At 39.1% G+C, this 21,621-nt stretch overlaps 1 protein-coding gene across 2 annotated transcripts in view; it reads left to right on the plus strand.

The window, feature by feature from the left end:
- Positions 1-3,859: 3,859 nt before the first annotated feature.
- LOC122745952 (sodium-dependent phosphate transport protein 3-like) overlaps positions 3,860-21,621 on the plus strand; it is a 54,218-nt gene continuing 36,456 nt past the window's right edge. For both annotated transcript variants that reach the window (XM_043991414.1, XM_043991415.1), the window contains exons 1-2: positions 3,860-3,930; positions 20,830-20,953. In XM_043991414.1, coding sequence (XP_043847349.1) covers positions 20,863-20,953 — 91 coding nt within the window. In that variant the 5' untranslated portion in view covers positions 3,860-3,930; positions 20,830-20,862. The remainder of the gene's footprint in view (positions 3,931-20,829; positions 20,954-21,621) is intronic.

The raw sequence follows: 21,621 nt of genomic DNA on the forward strand, positions 1-21,621 counted from the left end.
GCTCTGCACTCCCTTTTTTTCACCCTCCCTCCTTATACACTTCCCCTCCTATTTTCCTGTAGGGTTAAATAGATTAATCCTCCCAATTGGGTATGAATGTTATTCCCTCCTTGAGCCCACTCTGATGTGATTAAGGTCTTTGAGCTAATGCTGTGTTCTAAATTTTTCTTCCTCCCTCCCTCCTCAACCCTCCCTACGAAATCAAGCAATTCAATATATCATACTTTTGCAGTAATTCAGAACATCTTCCCCGTCCTTGGAAGTGTTTTGCTTTTTATTGCTCTCTCCCCCAATCTGCCCTTCCCTCCCTTATTTCCCTCCTCTCCCTCAGGGCAAAAATATATTACTATACCTACTTGAGTATGTATGTTAGTCCCTCTTTGAGCCGATTTTGATAATATTAAGGTTCACTCACTCTCCAAATCCTTCCCCCTTTTCCCCTCCCCTCCATAAGCTTTTGTCTTGTTCCTTCATGTGAACTACCTATCCTCAGACCATCTCTCCTCATCCCCTTCCCCCAGTCTATTCCTCCTACACCTCAACCATATTTTAAAGATGTCATCATGTGTTAGTTAGATGGCACAGTGCAAAAGCACCAGCCCTGGACCCAGGAGGCCCCAAGCCCAAATCCAGTCCCAGACATAAGACACCCCACCCTGTTAGCCCCACAAAGAAAAAAACATAAATGCTTTACAGATATCATCCCTTCATATTCAGTTTAGACTTGTGTCTTCTGTGAATTCCTTACTGAGGTAGTACTTATGAGTTTGAAGTATTATCTTCCCATGTAGGAATATAAACAGTTTGATCTTTTAATGTCCCTCATGAAGTCTTTTTCTTGTTTACCTTTTTATCTTTCTCCAGGGTCTTGTATTTGAAAGTCAAATTTTCCATTCAGTTCAGGTCTTTTCATCACAAATGCCTGAAAGTCTTCTTTTTCATTGAAGTGCCACTTTTTCCTCTGAAAGAGTATACTCAGTTTTTCTGGGAACATGACTCTTGGCTATAGTCCCAGTTCCTCTGCCCTTCGGTCCTTTAATATAGGTGCTGCTAGATCTTGTTTTAGCCTTTTTGGAGCTCCACAGTATTTGAATTCCTTTTTTTCTAGATGCTTGCAGTATCTTCTCCTTGACCTGGGAGATCTGGAATTTGGTGATAATATTCCTGGAGGTTTTCCTTTTGGGATCTCTTTCAGGAGTTTATTGATGTATTCTTTCAATTTCTATTTTCCCTTCTGCTTCCAGAATATCAGGGCAATTTTCCCTGACAATCTCTTGCAGGATGGTTTCTAAGTTCTTATTTTGGTCATGGTTGTCAGGTAGTCCAATGATTTTCAAATGATCTCTCCTGGATTCGTTTTCCAGGTCAGCTGTTTTTCCAAGGAGATATTTCATATCACCCTCTATTTTTTTATTCAATTGGATGCTTTACTGTGTCTTGATTTCTGAAAAGGTCACTAGCTTCCTTTTGTTCAATCCTAATTCTTAGGCAATTATTTTCTTGAGAGCTTTTCTATTTCTTTTCCCATTTGGCTTTTCAAACTGCTGACAGTTTTCTCATAACTTTCCTTCATTGCTCTCATTTAACTTTCCATTCTTTCCTACATCTCTCTAAATCATCCTTCTATCTCTCATACTTTCTCTTCAAAGTCCTTTTTTAGGGCTTCCATGGCCTGAGAACAATTCATGTTTTTCTTGGCCCAGGGGGTTATTGGGCTTCTTCTCAGCCTGCCTGACCTGTGAGTAATAATGGCCACTTTCTCTTTTGCACTGAAACAGAAGTCTGATTGAACTCTGATTCTCTATGATTAGAATCTTGGCATGCCTTTGCCCCTCCCAACTGGGCCACCACCACTTGATTCAACCCACTGGTGCAGAACCAAGGTGCTTCACCGCAACTCCAGTAGAGTGCCTCCACTTCACACTGGCCTATTGCCGAACCCCCTCACCAGTCCATGATCAGAGTCTCAGAAGTTGCTTGCTCTGAACACTCTGGTTGGTGCTGGAAGCATGGTCTGTTTCTGGCAGGGTCCGGACTGAAAGCTGAGCTATTCAGCCTGATCAGTAGGTGATCACAATTGCCCTCTTTTGCTGAGAAATAGTCTCACTCTGTTCTTATTTGCATTAGGCTGCTCTGTTTTTTTTAACCACATTATTTGGGAGTGAGTGGACAGGTTATCTGGAACTTGTGGGAATCACGGCCTCTCCCCTGCTATCTTCTCCCTCATTATTTTTTATCAACTGATAAAATTCTAACCTTGAATTTGTAAACCTAAATGTAGTTGACTAAGCCAGTTGTTGGGTACATAGCAAGTTCCCAGTAAATACATGGGTCAGTCAGTGGTCAGTCACTTCTATCAACTAGTACCTAGCAATGGTCCTCACATCTACACAAGCTCTAGAACTGGACAACAGATCATTTTTACACTAGTAAATGGAACAACTGACTCAGCTAACAAAGAAAGTGAGAAATATTCTGTCAATATTAACTATTACAGTAGTACTTAATTAGGGATAAACTATCATCTCATAACTCTAACAGTATTTGACCACAATTGGGCAAACAGTGAGTGGGGTACAAATCAATTCCGTGTTGTGTACCCAGGCATGTAGTTTGGGGAAAGTGATTTATTTCTACACAAAAACAAAGGCTAAACATAAAGGAAGCATGGTATTAACAAAATGACAAAGTAGGATTCAATAACTTTATGACTATTATAATTTACTGTGAAAATCATACTTAAAACTCAATAGAACATAAAGCACATTTAAGTACCACAAGTTAGGAATTTTATATTTCACCTCAATTTTTTCAATATCCAAATGACTCAGGCTACATGTCTGCCTAGAAAGTAATAGGTTTGTGTCAGTCTGCTTGCTTTTGTCGACCCTCTCCAATGCAGAAGTTTTTCCTGTCACCAACCAGTTCTAACCTGGTGGGATCCAAGACCTCTCTAAATCACATGGTCACTTCTAAGTCTATGGACATATATCCTGAGAATATGTTAGATTACCTACTTAGGAAAGGAAACAATATCAGAAATGCTGCCACAGCCAAGACAGAAATTCATCTAGTTGAGATTTGCTTCATGTGGTAACGGTAATAAAAGTGGGGAAAACAATGCTACACTTTCCCCTACTTTCCTTTATGGGGAGTCAAAAATATCTTTTTAATTGTCTCATGGGAAAATTAATGGAAGGGGTCCAGTTAGATATGACCTCTTTTTAGAGGGGGGCACAGGGCAATGAGGATTAAGTGACTTTCTCAGGGTCACACTGCTAGTAAATGCCAAGTGTTTGAGGCCAGATTTGGACCTGAGTCCTGAATACAGAGCTGGTGTAGCATCCAGTGGGCCACCTAATTACCCCTTACTGCCTCTTCTTTTATTTAGAATAGTAAGCTACCTCTGTGTCGTTGTCATGAGATGGAGGCATGAAGAAAAGAACACTCAGGCAGAGATTGCCATGTTATATAAATATACCATATCATGCCAAAAGGCTTTGCATGTTTCCCTGTGTTAGGCCACCACATGACCAAAAGTGGGCTCCAAATAAAGCTATTAAATAGTTAACTGGCACTGCTCTGTGGGATACTATTTATTATGCTTTCTCCTATTAAATATTTGGTTTAGTGCATTTGACAGATTTTCAAGGACCCCTGAAACATATATGATATGACATAATGTTACACAACATGATAAGATATGATGTGATGAAATGTGATATGATAGTCAGAAATGTTCATCAACAACTATCCCTGGCTGCCTGTGAAAAAATTTGCTTTTAAAAATTAAACTGAAAGTTTATAATGTAGAGCAAAGTATCTCTTATGCAATCTGAAGTGTGTCAGATGATCAAGTACTTGCCAGAACTCTAGAATCTCTTATAGTCAGAACATTCAAGGAAGAAAGAACATATTCACCACTCTCAGGTTTGTCTTTAATAATTTTTCATTTAAAATGTTCATTTAAGAAAAATGAGAATTATCCTCTCAGTCCATACCTACTTCTCACTAAAAATGTTTATAATGAGTCCAGTGCAGTATATAAGTTTTCTGACAAAGCAAGGTGTGTGTATGTGTGTAGAAATTAAAGTGTCAATTTCATTATGAAGATTGTTTTAAACTTGTAGATCTCCTAAAAGGGCCTAAGAGACACCCAGGAATCTGCATATAACACAATGAGAACTGGAGGAGGAGCTCAAGTTGGCCCCAATATTGAGTCCTTATATTTTACTCTTTGAGAGAATAAAGAGAGAATGTGGAGCAAATGCCTGGTTCGTTTGCAGAGGTGATGGTTAAGAGAATACAGACTTAAATTTATTCAACATCTATTATACTATGTGTTAGGATGCACATATAAAAATTGAAATATTCCTTTGTCTTAGGGAACTTACATTTTGCCCTTTGGATTGGGGAGGATATGGCATGTAAAGATTCAATAAAAGGAAAGGAGTGATGGGACAAAGAAAATATTCAAACAAAATTCTTAGAAAACTTTGAGGAGGAAGAGAATTTGTTAACTGTTGAGGTCAGTGATGTCCACACACAACAATTTAAACCTGTACTGAGTTGTAAAAGAAGATAATTATAATAAGGATCAATGTCTAACTGTTATGGGGAAGTCTTGTGGAAATAAATGAAAGTGAGAGAAGGCACATTGGTTTTGTGGAACATCTTAAACTTATGACCTCCAGAACAGAATTCGTTATCTTTCCCAACAATTTTGTTGTATACTTCCTATCCTCCTTCATTCAGCAAAACTGATCTTCTTTCTTTTCCTCACACTCAATTCTCCATCTTACTTTTTTTTGCCTATGTACTTTATTTCCTCAGATGCACTTTCTCCTCATAGCCACTTAATAGAATACTTCATCTCCTTTAATACTTAGGTCAAACAACACCTTCTACATGAAACATGTTTGACCCCCTAAACTGATGGTGCTCTCTTCCCTACCTGTATTTAGTGAGTATATACAGTGTATTCCATGGATACCCAGAACACTCACATTTTTTCTATGGAAGAGAATGCTTTGATATGTATATATGATTTCATCAAGGAAGGAAAATCTCTGTGTGGATAACATCACTCAACATTATTTAATGCTGATATTGGAATCTCCATGTGCTCTTTCCAATAGAATTTATTATTTCTTTTATTGAATAGAATTTTATTTTCCAATATATATATAAAAACAAATTTTAACATCAATTTTTTAAAATGTTGTGTTCCAACTTCTCTTCCTCCTCCATTCCCATGCCCACCCACTAGAACTCAAGCATTTAAAAAGAAGTTATACATGAGTTGTCATGGAAAACATTCTGATAGAATTTATTAACAATTCTTATATAACTTCTAGTTTTTGGATATTGCTTTGGAATACTGATAAGTTAAGTTAGTTTTCCATGATTACACAATCAGTTGGTTTTGTTTGTTGAAAGTGCTAAGTAACTCTTATGAAATATTTGTTGAATTAGAATTTATTGGGGCAGCTAGGTGGCACAGTGAATAGAGCACTGGACCTGGAGTCAGGAGAAACTGAGTTCAAATCCAGCCTCAGACACTACAGGTATTAAGGTCCTAGAAGCTATTGTTCTCATATTTACTAAGGTAGATTGGTTTGTATAATTTTCCTTTGAAGTAGGAGATGTAGTATTAGATGGTCCTAGAAAACTTATAGTAAGGAGAGAAGGTTGAATTGTATACTGAATATGAAGGGTACTAAAGAAGGGAGATATATGACCAGGTGAACAAGCCATCATGTCTTTGGTCCAGCTTTTGGTTTAAATCTCTTGTTTCTATGTTGTGCTTTGCAACCCACCTCAGGTGGCCTGATGTTCTTCTCCTTGATTTGTTCCAGCTGTAGTATAACCGATTTTCAGGATTGCATTTTGAAGAATGTTCAAAAGTGGTATAGGCTAATAAGAGGTTACCAAAGGCTGTGAGGTTACCAAGCATATTTTCAAAATACTTGACAGTTAGAACAGCCTGTACAAATTGAGGCTGCAATTGGAGTGATTCCTGGAGCTATCCAACCTCTTTTGATTGTGTCTACAATTTTTTGCATAACAAAGGGTTCACCTCCCCCCCCCACACACACACATATGAATAAAAAGATGTTCATGGTGATAGAATCTCAAGGGGAGGATTGGCTTGAAGGTCACAGTAACTTACACCCCAGAGACCTATTTTGCCTGATATTAATGTCTTCATTTTTTATCTTAAAGTCACTGTAGGGCAAAGGATGCCATTATTTGACCATCATAGGAAACACAATAGAGGTTCCTTTTAAAATAGCTAAATTTTGCCTTATGCTGACCTTGGCAAACTGGATTAGTGTGCTTAGAGCAGCAGATGATAGCAAGGGTCTTGGATAGTTGAATTAGACAGAAGAAACCCTCACTGTAGCCAAAACATTCTGATAATTTGATAGACCTGAAAAACATATTGGGAATCTGTGTAGATAGCCATGCTTCCATCAGCATTAAGGCAGCACACCTTAGTTAGAGTGACCAATTGAATTTGTGTGGGGCCAAATGTTGAGCACTGAGGTTAGATGGTAGTGAGACTGCCTAAAGAGTCTTATGGTCTGACACCACAGCTTCACTACAATGATGAATACTATCTTTCAGAAGATAAAAGCCATAAGGATATAGAACATAGTCTCCAGAGGGGGGAATCTTTAGGGTAATAGTGGGGCTGTTTGCCCATGTCCATCACAGAAGCATAGATATGCAAACGTTCATCAGAAATACATAAATCAGGAAGGAGAGCTGGTGTACTGAAAACAGAGAGATGCTCAAGAATTGCATTTTCCTTCACTAGCAAAATCATTTCATATCTTGCTACTTGATCTATAAATTCCGGAGTTTGTTGATGAAATGAAAGAGTTTCAACCTCATAGAGGCATGGCACAATTAAAGAAGCTTCCACTACTAAGTCACTGGGTTTTTCTACTAAAAGGGCAGTAGCAGCCCCAACCTTTGATGGCCTGAGGCCATCAAATCCAGTTGAGTAAAATAACTAGGCTACTGGACATGAAGTGGGTTCAAAAGTTTGGGTCAGAACTCCAGAGGCCACCCCTTTGTTCAAGGACAAAAAGAGTAAGAGGCCTATTCTAGTTAGGGAGTCCTAATGCATGTGCCAACAACAAGGGTTTCTTGAGTTCAATAAAGGCAGTAAGATGCTCAGGCTCAACTTGTAAGGGTTATGGAACTGATTACTTAATCAAAGCTATAAAAGGCTTGGTAATCTCACTGAATGATGGAATTCACTGCCTAGAGTACCTGGAAGCTCCCAGGATAGCTCACAATTGCTTCTTGGTCTTTGGATCAGATAGCTCTGGGAGAGCCTGTATGTATTTAGGAAAAACAGGGTGATTACTAGTAGACAAAATAAAATGAAGATATTCTACCTGAGAGAGGCACCACTGTAACTTTGTTTTGGAGACTTGCTGCCACTTTTATGAAGCTGAAGAAGATGCTGGCTATCTTCTCTGCAAATGTCAGGTGTGGGTGATGCTAAAAGAGATCATCCATATACTGTCCCAACATGGCACCCTTGAAGGTAATGGAAGCTAAATCTGGTTGTTAGAATGGGGAAAACAAAGTAGGGATTTCTATATACCTTTGAGGCAGACAAGACAGTCTTCATGTATTCCTCCAAGTAAAGGCCAACAGGTATTGGATATCTGGTCGAATTGGAATATTAAAGAAATCCAAACACAAATCTGTAATCCTAAAACAGGTACGCTCACAAGGAATAGAAGAGACAATAATGGTATAGTTAAGTACCACTGGATGTCTATATACAGCTTAAGCAAGTAACAATGCATAGGTTTTATTCAAATTTAGAAAAAGGTGTTCTGCCTAGACCTGGCTTAGGTTTTTTAATATGCAAGATAAGAGTATTTAAAAAGTGCCTTCATTGCACAATACTATCTTGTTCTCTAAGAAAATCAACAGTAGGTGGGATTGCTTCAATAATTTCTTAAGACAAAAGGTATCAAAGTAGAGATGGTAGAATCCTCTTTTAGTAATAATTGTAATTGTAATTTTAACAGTACATTTTAAGAGATTTGCATCAGAAGATGAATTGGCACATAAAGAGTCAGGGATCTCTGATAGGATAATGGAATCCCATTTGGCTTTGACTGTGCAGTATAAGACAATACAGCAAAGAAAGAAAGAAAGAATCTACTCGTCACCAGAGAGGTCTTTCAGTATAGGTAACTTAGAACAAGAATAGTCTGGGAGATGTAAAGACAAAGAATTACTAAGAAGGCATAAAATGGCAGCTCTCAATTTATGAAATAATTCTTTTCCCAAGAGATTAACTTGTATTTCAGGCATTTATAGAAGAGAATGTTGTACTGAAAGTGAGTTTCTAGATATCGAATGAACACATCTAAAGTTTTTGCTTAAATTCCAACAATCCTTTAGAGTCTAATAGAAACTCATGTAGAACTTGGTTTCTTTTCCAAAACTGAGTTGGAGTCACTAGTGTCTATTTGACAATCATGAGCGATATAATCAATTTTGAGGGTAATATAACATTAACCAATCCTGGGAGAACAAAAGAAGTGTATAACCAGTGAAAGGATGTCTGATTAGGGAACAATAAACTTTTCACCAGTGTCTAGGGTTCCTGTAGGTGGCGACCAATTTTTTGTTTTTTTGCAGGGCAATGGGGGTTAAGTGACTTGCCCAGGGTCACACAGCTGGTAAGTGTCAAGTGGCTGAGGCAGGATTTGAACTCAGGTACTCCTGAATCCAGGGCCAGTGCTTTATCCACTGTGCTACCTAGCTGCCCCTGTGGTGACCAATTTTTAATTGGGGAGGGTTAGCTAAGCGGCTCGCTGCAATATTGGAGCAAGGAAGGAGATTGGCAGTATCTCTCAAAACAGAACAGGATTTATTTTAACAAGAATGAACTTTAAAAAAAAAAACAACACAAACAGGATAAGTAGGATCAAGGGAAAGGAAATAAAATGGGGAAAGGGAAATTATACAACCCGAAAAGATACCACTGCCCAGGAATCAGCTGAGAATATGCAGCAGAACTCTTGTCATTCCAGTGTCCAGCTAGAATGCCCACTTCTCCTCCCCCAATCCCAGAAAAACCCTGCACAGCCCCAGCCAATGGGTTGGTCACTCTGACAGTCACACGACTTCCCTTACTAGGCTTCCAGTCATTATAATTTTGTCAGGCCCATGTAGGCGTCAGTGAGTGGTAATGACATGAGGTGCCAGAGCCCTGGCAATGGCTACAACCAGTGGGTGGAGCATTGTGCGGTTTGTGGAGCCCCAGGCCAGTGCACGCTGAGGCATAAAAACCTCAAATAACAATTAATTCTTTACATTCCCCCCTTTGTTTCATCAAGAAACATGGGGTGTTTCCTTGATGGAACAATAAATAATAAACAATAAACAATAAATAAATTTTAAAAAATAACAGAATATCATAACCAATGCTAACAAACAATATACTAATAATAACATAGGAAAGGGAAAATACATATTACAGGTGATACATATAGTAACAGAAGGAAAAACAAAAATGTCCATTTAATCTCCTTAAAATCTTGTCTTCGAAGGAGGGTTGAGATGTCATCAGGGGAACTGTACTCTGGTCTAAATTCTGGCTATCTCTGAATTCTGGATGTGTCTGGAACTGCTGGATTTTCATTAGTCTCTAGCATAGCATTGTCCAAAAATGTTCAAATTAAACAATGAAAGTTCTTCAAAATATACAAAACAAGTTTAAACTTGATATATATATATACAGCATATTGGAGTCCCCCCTTTGGAGGATACTTATATCTATGCTCAATACGAAATTGAGACAGTTATGACATTACTAACACTTTTTACCACTATATGTCTGGATCAAGGCCAAATTTAGTTATGTGTCCATGATGACACCTGAAAATATTATGGAAAGGTTACCATACCACATCTCGTGGTGCATAGACATCTAATAATTGTGCTAGGCCTCAGATGGACAGATTCTGACCATGCCACCAGATTGAGTGAAGAAGCCAAGTTAAGTTAAACCAGGTGCATGCATTAGGGCTAACATGACACCAGAACATTTTTGGAGTGAGAGAGGAAGAGACTGGACTATGTCCAGCAATTGTGCTCTACATATCTGCTCTCATAAGCAAACTATGGACTTCTTGAATGTATTTGGCTGTTCTCCCAGCCTCCATCAGGGTATCTTACATGTACCTGTCTCTCCTCCTGTTGCACATATATTCTCTCCAGGGCCTGCAACGTAGAGTTGAACCATTTCCATTAAGCTCATTGTAAGAGCTATTAGTTTCTGAAATTGTAAGTTTCCATAAATCATGAATCTCGTATTAATTTCACCAAAGACAATTTAATGGTAAAAATGCGTGCTACACTGCATAACTTAGGATATACTTGAAATATATATATATATATATGTAACGATTGGAATGACGCCACCTGCTGGATACTTACTGCAGAAGAGTTCTGCCCATGAAGGGAAGGTCTTTGAGGGCAAGACCAGGAGTCAGGAAGTGACGCGGGCTAGTGGGAGGAGGAAGGAAGAGACTGGCGCTCAGTCTCGCTCTTTTTCCTGAAGACGCTGGCGGAGAAGGGAGCTAGAAATGTGCTCTCCCTTTAATAGATAGGAATCTAGGCCTTTCTCTCTCTCTTTACCAAATTCTTATTCTCCTTAATAAATGCTTAAAAGTCTAACTCTTGCTAAAGCTTTTAATTGATTGGCGACCACTCATTAGATATTTTAGACAGTTTAGCTAGAATTTTACCCCTTAACATATATATAATCCCAAACCATACCCAGAGTATACAAGGTCACAAATGATAAATGAATGTAAATGGCTGATATTATTAAACATTATTACAGAATCTTCATTAAGCAAGTAAACCACATCATCTTGTCCATGAATTCTCTATCTTGTACAATGATAAGAACAGATACTTGAAATGATAAACAATTTATCAAAAGGAAATAAAACATCAGCGAGACTCAAAATGTTCATTAATTGCCTTATAAATCAAGCAATAAGGTTCAACAACCCTTTCTAGAAGATAGAGCCATGTACTCTTGATGGAGAAATCCTTCACCTGTAGGAGGCACAGCTTGTTTAAGGTAAAAACTTATAATGCTAGAATCTGGTGGGTACACCACATTTTTTAAACTGGTTCCCCAATTCTCTGCATGCCAAAGTGTCAGGGGTTTCTGAGTCATCATTGATTCTTCTAATGCTGTTATAATGACAGTTATGGTAGAAAATATGGAGTTCTTTAGCATCAACTTTGTGCCACAAATTTGCCATAGAGGTTCATTCAACTGGTGAATGATTACATTCAGTTGGTTATGTTTGGTAAAGGCTACAATGGTGGCATTCCCAGCACAAATACCAGCTTTTTTCAAATCAGCAACATATTCTTCAAAGGGAATATCTGTTTCTATAAAAGACCTAAAGTCTTCTTTATGACTGAGCATATAATTAGCAGTTTCTTGTCTGCGTTTGAGATGGTTTTTGAAATGACCTTCTAACTGGTCTCTGAGGGCTCTGAAAAGACAATTTCCATCTCCTGATACCTTACAGAGTTTGAGTACCAGGGTTTGCAATTGAGTGATAATACTTGCAAATTGGAACTGTCTATTACCCCTGGGCTCCGTTCGGTTACTTTTCTCTTTAGCAGCTGGTTGAGTTTTATCTGAAATTACTTTACCCATAAATGGTTTGGGCTTCACGTGGGAACAATGAATCCAAGATTCTTTTTCTCCAATTTTAATAGCAGTAGGAGTTGTCAATAATACCTGAAAAGGTCCCTCACAAGCGGGCTGGGTCCCACTGGTCTGTTGAAAATTCTTAATATATACATTGTCTCCAAGACTTAAATCATGCAAGAAAAAGTCTAAAGGAACAGCTTGTACAGCAACTCCTGATTCATGGAGTTCACATAGCCTAGTTTGTAGTTTGTGTATATAGGAAGCAACAGAAGTATCACCTCCCACCAGTGATGTATAGACTGGGGGAAAAGTTTTAGCTTGGATAGGAGGGTGACCAAAAAGCATCTTATAAGGAGATATGTGGAGTTCACCTCTTGGTCTACTGCGCAGAAACAGTAATGCCAAAGGTAGAACATCAGGCCATTTTAAATGGGTTTTAGTACATAATTTGCCAGGTCATCACGGGGTTTCTCAGCCATATCAACTAAAGAGGCACAGTCTTGTAACGGTTCCCCTAAGAGTGGTAAGTTAGGGAGCAGTGTTGCTGGGTTAAGGACTGTACACATTTTAAAGTGATATTTTGATGACCTAGCAGGTATACTTCATACTTAGCCAGCCTTTGATATGAAAAGGCTTGTGTTCTATGGCATAGTAAGAGGGCCTCTACTTTGTGGGGACATTTTATTGTAAGAGGATTACTTAGGACCAAATCAGAGGCTTTTTCTACCAAAGGGGATGTAGCTGCCACTGCCCTGATGCAGGGTGGCATCCCAGAGGCCACAGAATCTAGTTGGCTGGAATAATAAGCTATTGGATGCTGGACAGGTCCTAATGATTGAGTCAGGACCCCAGAAGCCACTCCCTTCTGTTCATGCACAAAAAGAGTAAAAGGCTTACTGTAATCTGGGAGTCCTAGTGCAGGTGCTGATAACAATGCCCGCTTCAATTCTGTTATAGCTGAGAGATGCTGGGAATCCAGCTGTAAAGACTCGGGGAGAGAATTTTTGGTTAGAGCTATAAGAGGCTTAGTAATTTCACCCAAAGAGGGTATCCATGGTCTGCAATACCCAGCTGCTCCCAGAATGGCCCTTAACTGCTTCTCAGTAGAGGGAGCAGCGAGTTGTTAAATAGCATGAACTCACTTAGGAGAGACAGAGTGATTTCCAGCAGCCAGAATGAAGCCCAAATATTCTACCTGAGGTAAACACCATTGCACCTTTGACTTAGAGACCTTGTGGCCTCTCTTGTATAGTACTTTTTTTTTTTTTGGTGAGGCAATTGGGGTTAAGTGACTTGCCCAGGGTCACACAGCTAGTGTTAAGTGTCGGAGGCCAGTTTTGAACTCAGGTCCTCCTGAATCCAGGGCCAGTGCTTGATCCACTGCGCCATCTAGCTGCCCCTCTTGTATAGTTCTAATAATAAATGGTGGCTGTATTCCTGACAGGTGTTAGCATCAGTGGAGACTAAAAGTAAATCATCAACATACTGCACTAAAGTGGAACCTTTAAAAGTAATAGAGGCCAGGTCCTGTTGTAAAATTTGAGAAAATAATGTAGGACTGTCCACAAATGCTTGTAGGAATCCAGTCCAGGTCCACTGTGTATTTTTCCAGGTAAAGGCAAATAAATACTGGAAGTCCTCATGCATTGGTATAGAGAAAAAGGCAGAGCAGAGATCTACCACTGTGAAGCATGTAGCCTCACATGGGATTGAAGAAACTATGGTGGAAGGATTAGGGACTATAGCATGTCTAGGAATAACATAATTGTTAATATCTCTAAGATCTTGTACAAAATGATAAACAGGTTTACCATCTGGGCCAGGCTTAGGTTTTTTAACTGGCAAAATGGGAGTATTACATGGAGAATGATGGCATGGGACAATGATACTATGACTTTTCAGAGCCTCAATTATAGGGGTGATCCCTTCTATAGCTTCTTTAGACAATGAATACTGTGGAATGGATGGAGGTGGTCCCCCTTTAACTGTAATAGTAACAGGCATAGCAGATTTAAGGAGCCCCACTTCTGTAGAGGATGGGGCCCAGTGGGACTTGGGAATGTCAGAGGGGATTTTGGATGTATCCCCTACTGCTCCTTGAGCATATGCATTCAAAATTGGTAATAAATGAACAGTATCCTCTGGCAACTGCAGAGAGACAGCCCCATCTGGAGCACAAGATATGGTTGTTCTAAGTTTACAAAGGAGATCACGACCTAATAAATTTACTGGGGCTTCAGTCATAAGTAAAAATGACTGTTCTACAGTTGAAGGCCCCATAGATACCACGCAAGAGGTTAATTCTGCCACTCTTCAGTCCTTACCCGAGACTCCTACCACATTTAAAGACCCAATAGCATTGCATCCAGGGTCTGGTTTACACACTAAGACTGATTTAGAGGCTCCTGTATCTAACAGACAATCATAATACATGCCCCCAACTTTCAGGGTTACATGGGGTTCATTACTCTGGGGAGGTGAATGGATTGGTATAAGGGGGTTCAAAAATTCAGGATCTGGAAAAGTAAAGCTTTCTGTATTTATTTTCCACTCTTCCCCTGGACACCATCAGTCCTGTGTCTCCCTCTGAGGGATTCTAGAGTTACCCAGATTCTGATTCTGTCCTTCTGTTCCTCCCTGATAGGGTCTATGATTATACTTATTCTGGTTGTAATAAAGTCTGTAATTATCTTGGTTGTTTCCTTTCTGGTAAAAATTTCCATAATTATTCTGGTTTCTCCTGAAAAAATATTCCAGACCTTCAGTTACTGCCCACCTGAGTTCTTGATTTCTAATTCTACATTCTCTCAATGAGTGTCCTTGTTTTTCACAGTACTGACAGACCTTAGGAGTTCTGTACTGACCTTTAAATGACTGACCTGAAAGTTCTGGTGCCAGAATGCTTTGCTTAGCCATGTTGTCTTCATTCACTTCAAAGATATAGGTGGCAATTTCCAGCCTGGACACTGTGTCTAAAAAATTTACAGATTTCTAGCAATGATTGATATACAAATGTATTACTTACAATATAGGAGTCTTTTGAGTCTAGTGGGTCCAGTCTTGTAAATCGCCTAGCAGCTTCACAAAGTCTATCATAAAATCTATTAGGTTGTTCATTAGGCTCCTGAGCAAGTTTTAAAATTTTTTGCTAGTTGTCAGATTTGTTAGAACAGCATTCCATTCCTTTCAGTAGCATTTCCATAGCATTTTTTAATTCTTGGAATTGCTGTGGATCATTGTAATCCCAGTTTGGCTCCTGGAGAGACCACTCTGTTAACGCTTCCCCAGAGGCCACCAAGGAATTTCCTGCTGTGACAATATCTACAATTTCACTTGGGGATAGTATAATTTCCAAAAGACAAGTGACATCGGCCCAATTGGGTTGATATGTATTAAATATAGACCTTAACTGTGAAATTACTGACTTCGGATTCTGATCAAACCTAGGTATAAGTTTCTTCCATGCACTCAGATCCTTTGGACTAAATGGGCTATATATTTTACACTGTGTTCCTCTGCAGGCTGTAACATTCTGTAGGGGGAGCAGTTTCTGTCGATCTGATTCTAGAGACTGGTCTAAATCTGTTTCTGAACTCAGGTCATCTCCAATAGAGGGACCTGTACTGGTATCCCTCTGAACATGTGGTCTATTATGGTCATATCCCTTCCTCTCTTTACAGCTTTTTTGGGAAAAAAAATACCACATTGCAATAATGACAATAACGAGAATAAAATTTATAGCCATTTGAGCTATAATGATAGTGGTATAGTAAAGTCTGAATTTAGTTGTAATGCTTCCAGTAATATTGTATATGTGCTCATGGGAAAGATAAACTCTCCCATACCATTGTTCCAAAGATTTTTTACTGTGTTTGTGAGGAGGAAACCATCAATGCCATGAGTAAGTATTGAGCAGGCCAACAGTTTAAATTGGGACAATATGCTGTCGCAAAATATGCCAATTAGAATATACAAGGGGGTAGCCAAATATTCAATCATGGTGCAGTTTAAAATGGACTGGGTTTTCTCTGACCAGGAAGATAAATGCTAAGGTTTTTTAAGAGCAAGGGAAATTGCCTAAGGGGGTAGTTAGGGAGGGGCAAGAAGGTCCCCCATGTTAGTTGGCTCATGGCCAAATAAGGGGGAGGGGGGTGGGTTAAACAAATTCACTAGGTTAATCAACTCCTGGTTGACTCACCAAAAACTGTGGGGACCAATTTTTAACTGGGGAGTGTTAGCTAAGCGGCTCACCACAATATTGGGGCAAGGAAGGAGACCGACAGCCTCCCTCAAAATAGAAAAGGATTTATTTTAACAAGAATGAACTTAAAAAAAAAACAAACACAAACAGGATCAGTAGGATCAAGGGAAAGGAAATAAAATGGGGAAAGAGAAATTATAAAACCTGAAAAGATGCCACTGCCCGGGAATCAGCTGAGAATATGCAGCGAAACTCCTATTGTTCCAGCATCCAGCTAGAATGCCCACTTCTCCTCCCCCAATCCAAGAAAAACCCCACACAGCCCCAGCCAATGGGATGGACACTCTTACTGTCACATGACTGTCCTCACTAGCCTTCCAATCATTATAATTTTGCCAGGCCCATGTAGGCATTGGCAAATGGTGATGATGTGAGGTACCAGTGCCATGGCAATGGCTACAACCAGTGGGTGGAGCACCGTGTGGTTTGCGGAGCCCCAGGGCAGTGCGTGCTGAGGCATAAAAACCTCAAATAACAATTAATTCTTTACATGTATCTTCCTTATACATTCCTGCTTAAGACTCTCTTTGAGATCTTACAAATTGATTGTTACTTTGAAACTGAGGTCTTGTAAAATCTTCTCTATTCTTAAAAGATAGATATTATTTTGTCTTCTTACATCCTGTCCTGAAATGCCCTTTTGATAACAATTAAAACACAATGGTGCTTCATGGCTTGGAGCCTGGGGCAACTGGGCAGTGGAGAAAATTAAGAACATTTTCCTTTTTTTTTTTTTTTTTTTTTTTTTTTTTTTTTTTAGTGAGGCAACTGGGGTTAAGTTACTTGCCCAGGGTCACACAGCTAGTAAGTGCTAAATGTCTGAGGCCGGATTTGAACTCAGGTTCTCCTGAGTCCAGGGCCAGTGCTCTATCCACTGCATCACCTAGCTGCCCGGACTGCCACTTGTTAAAAAGGAGCTGCCCGTATTGCACATTTTTCTTCAATCTTCCCTGTTTGCTATAAGTTTTTTCTCTTATTTTAAACCACTGCACAAGTCAGTTCTAGGATCTTTTTATCTTTTTTGGTTATGCTTGTATCACAGTAGTCAAAGTGTCCTAAAGATTTTCCTAGATGTAATAAATGCTGTTTTACCTGCAAAAGACATATATTTTAGTTTGGTGGAGAAGTCAATCTCCCCCTTATTGTAAGAGGATACTCTTTTTTTTGCAATAGAGTTTTGTGTATTAATTAAAACCTCCCATTTAGGAGCTTATTTTCAGCTCAGAGAAAATTTGGATTAAAGCCTAGAGAAAAATTTGATCCTTGAGGCAAGTACCACGGTGAAAAAAATATTACCAGAGTACACTTAGAGAGTTTTTCTGTAAGAGTGGCCCTAGAGTTTGGGGTTCAGAAGCTTTACAAATATTACAATAACTTCCTGTGCCAATATGGCCAAGTGAGGAAGCAACCTCCTGAGGCTCTCCCAGATTTCCCCTCTGAACTGACATAAATCTGGCTCTGAAGCATCAAAGGAGCAGGGAAATAGCTACCAGCCTGGCAGGAAAGGTCTGTCTTACCTGGCATGGAAGAATTAAGGTACAGGAGCAGTAACATCAACAGCTTCTGGGCTCACAGCAGGGGGCCTGTAGAAGGGCTCTGTGCCTGTGGCAATCCACCAGTGAGGCTACACCCACCTACAAACCAACAGCTCCATGGGCAGTTGAGCAGTCTAGGCAGCATAGCAGGGACCCTGACCAGGCACTCCACAGCTAATAGAGACCGCCAGAGAGGCTTTGACCCCACTGCTGGCCAATAGTGAAGTCTCACCTAAGACTTGACAACAGCAAGTTCTCAACCTTGCAACCTCCCAACAGAGAGACTATTTCCAGGGAAAACCAGCAGCACAGAGTTAACAGATTCAATCAAAATTACCCTTCCAAGGCCTGTTAGAAGAATTACTGGTTACCATAGCAACCCAGGATCAGGACCCCCTCCCCCCCATTATACCCCCTCCCCCCAAACACACACTTGGAAAGATTGAAAACAAAATTATTCCTCCAAGGTCAGCCACCAGAAAATCTTTGTTAACTTTAGGAACCCACCAAAAAACAAGTGGCTAAGCCATGAAGTCTAGTGAAAACCACCAGTAAGAACCAGAGCCTCAGCATAATCTGTGGGACAGTTTAGGAAGAGAGCCCAACTTGAATAAAGACATCTAGGCACAAAAAATTCACAAAAATGAACAAAAAAAAAATAAACCAAAAAAGCTTGAATATTGACAGTTACTATGGTGATAGGGAAAATCAAGGCATTAACATAGAGGAAGACAATAGTAACAAAATGGCTAGGGGTGAAGTGTCAAAGAAAAGTGAAAATTGGTCTCAGGCCAAAAAGAATGCCTAGAAGAGCTTAAAAAGGACTTTAAAAAGCAAAGTAGCAGGGGCAGTTGGTGGTGCAGTGGATAAAGCAGTGGCCTTGGATTCAGGAGGACCTGAGTTCAAATTCAGCCTCAGACACTTGACACTTACTAGCTGTGTGACCCTGGGCAAGTCACTTAACCCTCATTGACCTGCAATTTTTTTTAAAAAGCAAATTAAAGAAGTAGGAGGAAAATTGGGAATAAAATAAAAATAATTCAAAAGAAGCATGGTAAAGAAATACAAAAATTTACTGAGGAAAATTACTCCCTAAAAGTAAATTTAGCCAAATGGAAAAGGAAGTACAAAAGGTAAATGAAGAAAACAATTCTTTAAAAATTAGAATTGAACAAATGGAAACTAATGACTCTATGAGACACCAAGATACAATAAAATAAAATTAAAATTAAAAAATAGAAGAAAGTGTGAAATTTCTCATTGGAAAAACAACTGACCTAGAAAATATAACCAGGAGAGTTAATTTAAGAATTATTGGAGTACCTGAAAGGATAACCAAAAAAAATGCCTGGAGAATGTTTTTCAAGAAATTATCAAAGAAAACTTTTAAATATTAGAACCAGAGGGAAAAATAGAAATTGAAAGAATTCACCATTCACTGCCTGAAAGACATCCCCAAATGAAAACTCTGTGAAACATTATAGCTCACAGATCAAAGAAAAAAATTTGTAAGCAGCCAAAAAGAAGCAGTTCAAATACCATGGAGTCAGAATTACACAGGATTTGGCAACTTCCACATTAAAGAATCACAAGGCTTGGAATATAATATACTGGAAGGCAAAGGAGTTAGGTTTACAACTAAAAATCTCCTACTCAGCAAAATTGAATATATTCTTTCAGTGGAAAAAATGGACATTTAACAAAATAGATTACTTTCAAGCATTTCTGATTAAAGGCCGGAGTTTAATAAAAAATGCAACCTCCAAATACAAGACTCAGGAGAAACATAAAAAGATAAAAAAGAAACAAGAAAGAAAAATTGTAAGAAATTCAAGAAGGGATGGGGGGCAGCTAGGTGGGACAATGGATAATGCACTGGCCCTGGATTCAGGAGTACCTGAGTTCAAATCTGGCCTCAGACACTTGACACTTACTAGCTGTCTGACCCTGGGCAAGTCACTTAACCCCAACTGCAAAAATTTTAAAAATAAAGACAAAGAAAAAAAACACAAGGTCAAACTTTATATTTCTATATGATAAGACAATATTTGTAAGTCTTAAAAACTTTATTATAAGATTGTTTATTAGAGCAATTAGGAATATATGTAGAGAGAGTATGTGGACATATGGTAATATTAGAGGGATGATAATATTTGTTAGTCTTAACGACTTTATTAAAAGAATTATTAGAATTATATCTAAATAGAGGTTGTGGTTACAAGGTGACATTGGTAGAACGCCATCCCAGAAGACAAATAAAGGGGTAAAAATAAATTGCATGGAAGGAGAGAAATTGAATGGAGTGAATTACCCCCCTACACACACACACACACACACACACACACACACACACACACACACACACACACACACTGGCATGAAATGGAAGGGAAGATGGGGGGCATGGCCAAATATTAAACCTTACTTTCATCAAAGTTGGCTCAAAGAGTGAATAACAAACATATTCAGTTGGATATAGAAATCTATCTTATCCTATAAGGAAATTTAAAAAGAGGATACTAGAAGGGGGAGGGGAGATTGATACAAAGAAGGGGATATTGGGAAAGGACATGATCATAAGTGAAACACTTGTGAGAAGGAAAAGGGTGGAGGGTAAGGGGGGGCAGTGGTAAACAGGTGAAAAATAACATGGAGAGAAATAAATAGCCATCATAACTATAAATTTGAATGGGAAGACTTCACCCATTAAATAGAAGAAGATAGCAGTATGGATTAAAAACCCAAATCCTGCAATATGTTGTTTACAAGACACACATTTAAAGGAGAAAGATATACACAGGTTACATGTAAAGGCTGGAGGAGAATCTATTATGCTTCATCTGAAGCAAAGAAAACAGGGGTAGCAACCATGATTTCAGACAAAGCAAAACGAAAAACAGATTAGATAAGGAAGGAAACTATATCTTGTTGAAAGGTACCATAGGCAATGAAGTCATATCAATACTTAACACACACACACACACACACACACACACACACACACATATATACAGCAGCTAAATGTATTATTATTATTATTTTTTTTTTTTTTGCGGGGCAATAGGGGTTAAGTGACTTGTCCAGGGTCACATAGCTAGTCAAGTGTCTGATACCAAATTTGTACTCAGTTACTCCTGAATCTGGGGACAGTGCTTTATCCACTGTGCCACCTAGCTGCCCCCAACTGAATGCTTTTGACAAAGGGTTCTTCATAGGCAAACTAAGGTGGAGAAAAGTAGATTGCTATGTGGTACTTTCAGATGTGTCTTTGTTGGTTTTATATGAAAGGTTGTTTTCTATTTTAGGTGAATGTAAAGCTTTGGAAGAAGGAACACACAATGTGTCCTTTACCAGATGCCAATGTACCAGAAAAAGGCAGTGCCACTCTGCAAAATGTACAACACGATGGACAGCTCCCACCAAATAAGGGTACAATCATGGTAGTGTTATATGAATCAGTCAACCAGCATTTTTTATGTTTCTACTATTTTCTACTATTTCCCTTAGGCAGTTGGATGTTGGACATCACATCCCTCTGGGAACTCCTGCGGTGTCACTGGTGCCTAATTGTATTGGCTCTGCCTCTCCTTTGGATCATGGAGAGGGAAAACGTGCTGCATGGGCAACAGCTTGTTTTCCATATTATCTGCCCAGGCCAGCTCCCTGGAGTGGACACTCCAGCTACTCCTCATGGGGTAGATACAACACGGGATGTGGCAGTTACCAGTTATAAGTCACTCAGGAGCTGTGGCTACCATATCGGACCACACAGCCACACTGTGACCTGTGGTGCTTCATGGCGCTGATCCATGGTCGTCTATGACTGTTGGAGGCCTACTACTACTACTATTTTCCAAGACCTGTTCTAAGCATTATGAATATAAAGAAAGGGAAAAACATTCTTGCTTTCAAATAGCTCACAATCTAGTGTGGGAGACAACATATAATTAATCAGGTGCAAAAATGATTTATACAGAATAAATTGGAATAAATTGGAATAAAAAGGAAGCCAAGAAACCTAGGAAAGTGTCATTTTCTTCCTCATGCACAATTACATGCAGAGTTAATGTACTTTAATCCATTTGACGTGAGAAAGT

The sequence above is a fragment of the Dromiciops gliroides genome, chromosome 3, assembly GCF_019393635.1.
Source record: "Dromiciops gliroides isolate mDroGli1 chromosome 3, mDroGli1.pri, whole genome shotgun sequence".
In the NCBI taxonomy this organism is placed as follows: Eukaryota; Metazoa; Chordata; class Mammalia; order Microbiotheria; family Microbiotheriidae; genus Dromiciops; species Dromiciops gliroides.